Here is an 8,708-nt window from a genome sequence, read left to right on the forward strand (position 1 = left end):
ACCTGCCCATACGGGCTGTACATATAGACTGTGAACAATCGCAGTTTATACAGTAATAGGCAGTGTCTGACATAGAAGTTGGGGCTGGAAAAGACGTGCTAAGTTAGCTAGTGCATTCCCTCAGCCCCACTGGACAAAGCAGAATTGTTCTCCTTAATTTATTGTGAGGAGGCTTCCACCACTTCCCTTTGGGGACGATGGCACAGTCTAACAGACCTATCTGAGAGCATGGCTTCGTGGTAAACCTGGTACCAGAGACCACTGAAAAGTTGGATAGAGGAAAGCATTTCCCAGACACAGGTTTCTTGATTGCATCAGGCAGAAGCAAAATTTTATTGGAGACACTTTTTCAGCAGAAGGTAAATTACCAACCACGGTACAGATTAACTCAAGTAAGTAATTATTGTAATTAGACACACAGAGCATCACAGATTGGAAGAAGCAAGTATCATGATAGGCAGGAAGATGGACCAAAGCTCAGATGGGCCCCTTAGGACACTTGTGTTGGCATTAGCAGCGATGAGTAATTCTGAAGAGCTCTTCTCCATGCTCTTTGCAGAGGTGCACAGTGAATGTGCTGGCTGAGCTCTCACTTTGTGTATGGGTGGGTCTTTGCTGGGTGGGTCTTGCACTGGAAGATGCTGGTTTCTCTTCTTAGTCACAGATCTTTCTGCCGTGCCCTGGAGAGGGATAAATAGAACCATTACTTTGCTTAGAAAGCAAGTAAAACCTTCCCTGCAGCATCAGGCTTTGAGATGTGCCTATTTAACATATACCCTGAGTGTGTGGGCTGCACACAGACACCCTGCTGACTATAAATTCAGATGAGCTCCAGAACTTCCCTAAAATTGTTTGTGTGTTTAAAATACAAAAAAAGAATACAAACCCCGCAGGTCGGGCCAGCCGCTGTGCTGGGAATGCACAAGGGAAGGTCCTTGTGCCCTTCCCCTGGCCTAGTCCATCCCCTAGACACCCAGCTCACTCTGCCCCCAATGTGTTTTATTTTTCCTAGAAAGCAAATATAAATTGTTGTGCTCTCCCCACGGCTGGATGCACCTCCCGGAGATACTGTTTGTGGCCTTGGATCCATTTTCCCATCCCCGACCAACACCTCGTTGGTTCTGTCTCTCTGTTTTAAGGATGTTTTACCACCTCCTTCGTCCTACAAAACACCCAGCCTCCATTTCCCTCTCTCTCACTGCTTACACTTCAGGCTACCTTTCTTTTCCCTCTTTCCTCCTCCCTCTCTTTTATCTCTCTTCTCCCTCACTTGCATCATTCATAATTCATAGAGAGTCACAACTGCATTTGATCCTGTTTCTTGATAACACTCCCCATACCATACCACTGTTGTGTCACCATGTCCTACCAGACTCTCCAGTTGCCTTACAACAGGGTCCTGAAAGGTGAGCTACAGCACCTCACAACCACCTAACAGAGAGTGGGTTTGACAGCTTCTTTCTTGCCCTATTGGTAAGAAGAGGACTAAAGAAACATTTTCCCTTATACGGTAAGTCAGTTCTTACCTTTTAGATCACCAGGGTGGCAAGACGTGACATGGGGCAGAGAGTGGGAAGATGAAGAGTAGGAGTGGGACGTTTTAGTGACTGTTCCTCCTCCTATTCCACCTCCTACGCCAATCCCTCCATCCGAGCCACTGTGACAAGGAAAGAATGTTTGGTGAATGAACGAGAAACCAACCTTACAATGGCATTGTAGGTTCAGTGAAGCCATGTGACTTTGCCTGTCCTCAATCGCTACCAGTCCAGCAAAGAGCCAGGACCTGTCCAGAATGCCTCCCCAGCACCCTCACTCCGCTTTGTCCACGTAGAAAAGCAAAAGCACATCACTACAGGGCGAGTCATTCTCCCCACTAACTTTGCCCACAAAGGATGAATTAGTCATAGGCTGCCATTGCCAATGGGCTTTTTAAACAGGGTCTGCTGACTCCCTTGCTTCCAAATCAGGAAAATCTTTGCCTAATTATTTGTACCACTTGTTTCACAACCAAGTGGAGTTGGGGAGGTGCAGATGCTTGGGATAAAAGAAGGAATGACCTGGACTTTTGGCAAAATCTCAGAGTGGGTCTTTTATGCAGGTTTGAAATACTTAGGTTAATGTCTTGTTACAATTCTCTCTCATTTTCACAGCTGCCTCTGCACCCCCGGCTTCTGTCTGGAGCAGAAATGGCAAAATATTGCAATTAATCCTCTCCTCATGGTAGTTGTTGCCAAGCACATACCAGGAAGTACACAACAATACGAGATGATGCTATATCGTTAGATACAGTATTGGAAGACACCTCGTCTCATTAGAAGTTCTCCATTCTGCAGACCCACAAGGCGGGAACGAGGTTTGGCTCAAGCTTTGGATACCTATCTAAACTGAATCCCCACACTCTCTGTGATTTTAGATCTCACACATTGCACAGATCACAGCATAGGTGTTTGCTTTATGCCCCGCTGTGTCTGTAGTCTACATACACAATGTCACGCTGTCCTCCTTCCAGCAGGCAGCGGTAAGTGTGAATCTCCTGCTCCAGTCGACATTTGACATCCAGGAGGATCTTGTACTCGTGGTTCTGGGACTCAATTTCTGCTCGCAGGTCAGCCAGTTGCTGCTCCACACAGGTGATCTGTTGCTGTAACTGGCACAGGTGGCTGTTGTAGCGACTTTCAGTTTCAGCCAAAGAGGCTTCCAGGTTGTCTCTCTAAGAATTGAAGCAAAAGACCCACATGTACTTTAGCCATGCACTAAATTAAACCCATCTCGATGCAGGAAGTTGAGGATTTCAACGCAAAAATAAACGCAAATCGTTGCTAACAATGGGTGCGGCAGTGATATCATCACAGCTACATAGAGTGCCAGGCTAGGCTGGTCCCCGTCAGACCAGAAATCCAGACGTCAGTGTGTCACAGGTGAGATATCAATGGTGACAACATCACATACCTGGCTGAGATGGGCTTGCAGATCAATTTCCAGGCACTGCAACTGACGTCTAAGTTCAGAGACCTGGCTGTTGCAGGACTCAACCTCCTGACTGCTTGTGATGACCTCACGATTCACCTCCTCAATCTGAAAACCAGAAACCCAGAATAAAGAGCTTCAGAGGGATTTTTTTAATTGTCAGGTGGATCTAGTGAATGTATAAAGGAGTGGGTAACAAAAGATGTAAGATGGGCAGGAGCTGAGCAAGTTTTCTGCACACTGGAATCAATCTCATCTCTTGCTTGTAACTCCCCTTGCTATTCTAATGCTAAGACCCCTCACAACTTCACCAGTAATTCTCTTCTGTCCTAACTGACAGGCTCGCCCACTGTTCCACCAACACACCTCAATAATGACATGTAGCAAACCCCGTTCTTCCATGAGACACATTCACTGTGTATGCACAGGGCCTCCATCCCCCGTGCACCTGGTCACTATACATCTATGCTGATGACGTTTAGAACATATGATACAGGAATAAATTCTCCCCGTGGCGTGCATGTGTGATTCAGAAATAGCTCCTGTATTTTTGCTTGAGAGAGTTACAGTTGTGGTGAATTTACCTTGCATTCATACCAATCTTCAACCTCTTTGCGATTTTGTGCAATCATTGTTTCATACTGGCATCTCATCTCCTCTAGGATTTTCTTCAGATCTGGGCCAGGACAGGAATTGACCTCCACGCTGACATCACCAGTGGACTGGTTTCTCAGACAATTGATTTCCTGCAAAGATAACCCAGATCAGCTTGTTTGAAAAGAAAAAAAACCATGAGTTGAGTTCTCTGGCAAGTGAGAGCAGCATGCCACTGTCAGTGAGCCTCTATGTCCTGGGGCCCATTTCTGACAGTCACCACACTGTCTCTGATGCATCTTCTCCAGTATACACCCAGCTCTGATGGGGAAACCACAGCTGATTTCCAAGCAAAGCTCTACAGTGAGTACTCCTGAGATAAAGAAACAGTGGATGTTTATTGGTTTGTGTGATGGTTAATCACAGCAAATTAAGGAATTCCTGACTATTTTTGCAGCAAAAAAGGACATTTTTTATGCTTCATCTTCACCTGGATCTTTTTGTCACTGGATCTTGCATAAGAGGTGATTTCCTGTGATAGTTTCTACATTATGCTTTTTAACAGTTCATGTTTTCACAAGAGCCATTTTTGTGTGTGGCTCTTCTACTCACCAAATCCAGTCAGCGCATTTCCACTGACATTTTTGTTGCATACATATTGTGACAGAATTAACTTTGATGAATGAAAGTCACTCATTTTCCTGAATGGGTTTGGACTAGTGTTACAGGTTCTCTTGGCCTCTTTTTGACAAAGAAGTCATTCTTTATCTTAGGTTAGTCACAATAGGTTGGCTCTCTTCATATTTTTTCCTTTCATATTTACATTTCAAGAGAAGGGAGCTTGGTTCAGTGCTTAGAGTTCCTAACCTACTCTTCCTGGATCTGCTACTGAGTTTCCAAGTGATTTTGGGCAGGACACTTCTTTTAACCATTCCTTAAATATCCTGGCTTTGCAACAGAGAGAATACTAGCATCACAGGGATGTTGTTAATACTAATTAATTGTTTATGAAGTGTTTTGAGTTAAATTAAGTAATGGGCCCGTGACAAATCAGCTGGAAGATTTCTCCAACTCACCTCTAGTCTCTAAGGTAGCTCTCTCCCCTTCCCCATCTGCAGAGCCCAGGAGCTCCCAGAAGCTTGACATTCATTCCTAACACTCAGGTCCTACATTGTTCACAAACCTTAGATGGCTGGACCTGAGCTCTTGGGCTGATTGTGACAATTACTCCGGCTCAGGATCCGCCCTCTTTATATTTCAAATTAGAGTGAATATGATAGGCAACGGGATTTGTGAAAGGAGTACTATCATAATAATGCAGATTATTATTAATATTCTCTTGGTCGTAGTTGCAGTCGTGCCCTGGTGTTTTAATCAGGGTCAGGTCCCCACTGCCTTAGTAAGTAATGTACAAAATTAAAAAAAAATCCATTTAAGGGAATGAGCTCCTACCTCCTCATGGTTCTTCTTCAGACAACACAGCTCTTCCTTCAGGCACTCAAGCTGCGCCTCCAGGTCAGACCTGCACAGGGTCAGTTCGTCCAGAACTTGGCGTAAGCCATTAATATCAGCCTCCACACTCTGGCGAAGGGCCAGCTCAGTCTCATACCTAAGCCATGGACAAAAGAGACAGAAAAGTCAGCCCCTGGCTGAGCCCACCGTTAAGGAACTACTACAAAGATGTCACACACTAATTTTTCTGCACGTCCCCTGGGAAATAATCGAAACCTTTTCTTTTTTAAAAATCCGTGGGCCAGACTCTCAGTTGGTAAAAATCTGCATAGCTCCATTGCCTTCAATGGACTCTTGCCAATGTACATCTGTTGTCCCTATATTTTAGCCCATTAAACCTGACAAGCAAACTCTTTGTTGCCTCAAACACTCTGTCCTGGAAATGCCCCTATTCTGGCACCTCTAGAGGCAAAGACCAAAGGCACATATCAAAATCGGAGATCGCCACTTATGTGTCATTGTTCCCAAGTACTCCCCCATTGGTCTGTCTGTATCCATTGTTGTCTTTTGTCTTCTAGTGGGATTGTCAGCTCTTTGGGGGTGGTGAGTGTCATTTTGTTCTCTGTTTGTACAGTGCCTAGCACAATGGGGTCCTGGGCCATGACTGAGCTTCATAGCTGTACTCTAATACAGATAATTAATAATAATAATAATAATAAAATCTCACAAAAATACAACCTGTCATGAATCAGGAATTCCAGTAATTCTTGGTTGGGGATTTCTTCATTTGTCAATTTGTAAATAGGATGTGAGGGAACAAGAGGAGAATGACAGGGTTTGTCTGGTACAGAGAGGTACTCACTTCAGTCTGAAGTCATCAGCTGCCATCTTGCTGTTATCAATGTTCAGAATGATCTTGTTGTTGTCTAGGGTAGTGCAAACAATCTGGAAAAGAATAGGGTCCAGGGGATTTTCAGCTCTGAAGTCTCTTCACTATGTCACATTCAGTGCCACATTGCAAATTTCAGTCTTTTTACGCTCCCAGGATTCAAATTCAGACAGATAGGAAGCACAGAAAATTTCAGATCCAAGGAGAAATGTTTGAGAAATGTCCAAGTGTGTGAAGTGAAATAGGTGAAATGAATGAATGTGTAAAAACACGCTGTTAAAATGCTAACAGTTTTGCAATTATAATTAGTGCTCCCTAGTGTCTGCTATAACAAACCTCACATTTTCAAATTTGGTCTATGGTTTGTAACTAGGAGTTTATATTTTTTTATCGCAAGACTTACTTTACAGCTCAGCATTTGGCAGGTATCTCTCTCCTGCACCCTGTGATTCTGTCTCCTTTGTTTTTCCTGTCTGGCTAACTCTTCTTCAGAATACACTTGGAAAATATTTTTTTAAAAAATTAAATTGCCCATTCAAAACCATTGGTGACAAAGTATCCTTTTTTTCTTATTGTTCTTTAAGAGAATATTCCCCTTCCCCACCCGCACTTCTGTATACGAGCTCAAAGTTGGTTGAAATAGAAATGAGATTTTAACTAGAATCCGGGAAAACTGATGACAGGATACAATGTAATAATGAAGATAAATCAGTGGATTATTGAATGAATTTCTCTTCTCACCTCCCTTTTGAATATAAATATTTTAAAACATCCTGTTACAAACTTCATTCATAAGAAGTACTGACCAGGGCCAGAATGTTCCCTGCATATGTAACCTTTTTCTCTATGTGCAAATCTGGTCAAGAAAAGGCAAATTGTAAATGAATTCATGAGTTTTCACACCCTCACTCGTAGTTCATAAAAGCAGTTGCCTTAATTTATGTCTGCAAAGAACATTTTACAAAAAGTGAAATATTGCCCCTCACAACTGCCCTAGGATCTGAACACAGACTCAGAGGGAAGCTCTTACAATGGAGAATGCAGCCAAAAAAAAGTCACCTGATTTTGAAGATCTTCTATTTCCTTATAGTAGCAGCTGTAGTCCTTTGGTACACCGGCGTGTCCGTGCTGGGCATACCATTCCCTGATTTTGCACTCTAAGGCAGCATTTTCTTCCTCCAGGCATCGCACCTGGTTCAGGTAAGAAGCCAGGCGGTCATTCAGATTCTGCATGGTCAGCTTCTCATCACAGTTGAAAAATACGCCATCTCCACAAACACCACCACCACCAAAGCCACCACTGACTGCACCACCAAAGCCACCACTGACTGCACCACCAAAGCCACCTGCATATCCACAGCGGGTGCTGCCACCACTGAACCCAGTGCTGGAACAACCTCCATAACTGTATCCTGGGAGACCTGCTCCTAAGACCCCTCCATAGCTACCTCCAGAAAAGCTACCAGCACTCAGTCCCGCTCCACAACTCGCTCCACCACTGTAACTCCTGCCCGAAAAGCCTCTACCGCTGCCTATCCCATAGGAGCTATATCTTCCCGAAGAGATGGAAGAAGTCCTTCCTCCACCACCACTTCCAACCACACAGCTACCACCACTACTCCTCCCTTTGGAAGAGAGAGTAACAGTCTGCTTGGTGCTGCAGCTCATAGCGACAGCGATTGAGAGTCCAGCCCAAAGCCCAAAGCAAGAGGCACAGCTTGATATGAATTCAGACTGCAGATTTTCTATCCCCACAGATCTCTATTTATACCTTCCACAGTGGGTGTCACCAGTAGGGTGTTTCTCCTTCTCATGGGGCTGACTAGTCTTGCTGTTTATGCCAAGAATAATTTCCCAAAGGCAGTTTCCCTCCAGAAATCCCAGTACAACAAGGAAGTTAATTTACACTTTAGCAGCTAGTTCCAAATGTACACTTGCAATGATGTTTCATGAATCATTGGCTTTTCTTTATGATACAAATTTTACAAGAAGAAGCCAGGAAAAACACTGCCCTAAATTATATACAGGGAAGAAATAATGCAGTTTATTGCAACAGAAAGCTCTTTATATGTTGTTGTTTTATTTAAGTTTTTATTTTGTCTTCAATAAGCATGTTTTACATGTGAGATGCTGGGGCGTAGATATCGAAGATCAAAGTGAATGAATGAATAAACATGGAGTCATGCTTTAGTAAAGTGAAAATAGTGACGAACCTCTCAGTGGAAAGATCTGAGACACCATGATATAAATATTCAGGTCTGCTCCTAATACTGTGACAGATGCTAGGTCCAATACACTCCTAACAAAGAGAATTGTTAGGCTGTGGAAGTAGAGCAGGGGTTCCGGAACTATAGCCTGTAGATTGCTGCTGATCCACAAAGAGCTCTTGCTGGTAGTCTGTGGAGAGTTGGCTGGTTAACTGGTTCCCCTCCTCCTTGTGTTCAGCTGAAAACTGCATTGAAATAAGCCAAAAATACATTAAATACTTTCCTAATGTTACTTTTCCCATGTAAGTAATTGCTGTAGATGCCAGCTGGATGTTTTGTGACAGTGAGTGAAAGGGGAAATGGTCCATGCAGTGGTGAATGGGGGTGGGGTTGTCCATGGACAATTTATCTGTTAATATTTGTTGTGTATGTGAAAAACTCTGGGAACTCCTGAAACAGAGAATGTAAAACTGGACTGCTGATAGCACTGGAGGAACAACTGGCTGGCTGCAAAGGGGTGGACTAAGTGTGACCAAATAGACCTTTTCCATTACTAATGTGTAAGAATCTATACTGAGCAGGGAAATTGAAGGGAGAAG

General features: G+C 43.7%; 1 protein-coding gene across 1 annotated transcript; it reads right to left on the reverse strand.

Annotated features, from left to right (window-relative positions):
- Positions 1-301: 301 nt before the first annotated feature.
- LOC142068402 (keratin, type I cytoskeletal 19-like) lies at positions 302-7,634 on the reverse strand. Its single transcript, XM_075123631.1, has 8 exons — positions 6,962-7,634; positions 5,876-5,958; positions 5,014-5,170; positions 3,552-3,713; positions 2,950-3,075; positions 2,484-2,710; positions 1,527-1,657; positions 302-680 (listed from the first exon to the last, which is right to left on the reverse strand). Exons 1-8 carry the CDS (start codon positions 7,568-7,570, stop codon positions 655-657), a joined length of 1,521 nt encoding a protein of 506 aa, XP_074979732.1. The 5' UTR covers positions 7,571-7,634; the 3' UTR covers positions 302-654.
- Positions 7,635-8,708: the final 1,074 nt, after the last annotated feature.

Source organism: Caretta caretta, chromosome 27 (genome assembly GCF_965140235.1).
Source record: "Caretta caretta isolate rCarCar2 chromosome 27, rCarCar1.hap1, whole genome shotgun sequence".
Taxonomy (NCBI): domain Eukaryota; kingdom Metazoa; phylum Chordata; order Testudines; family Cheloniidae; genus Caretta; species Caretta caretta.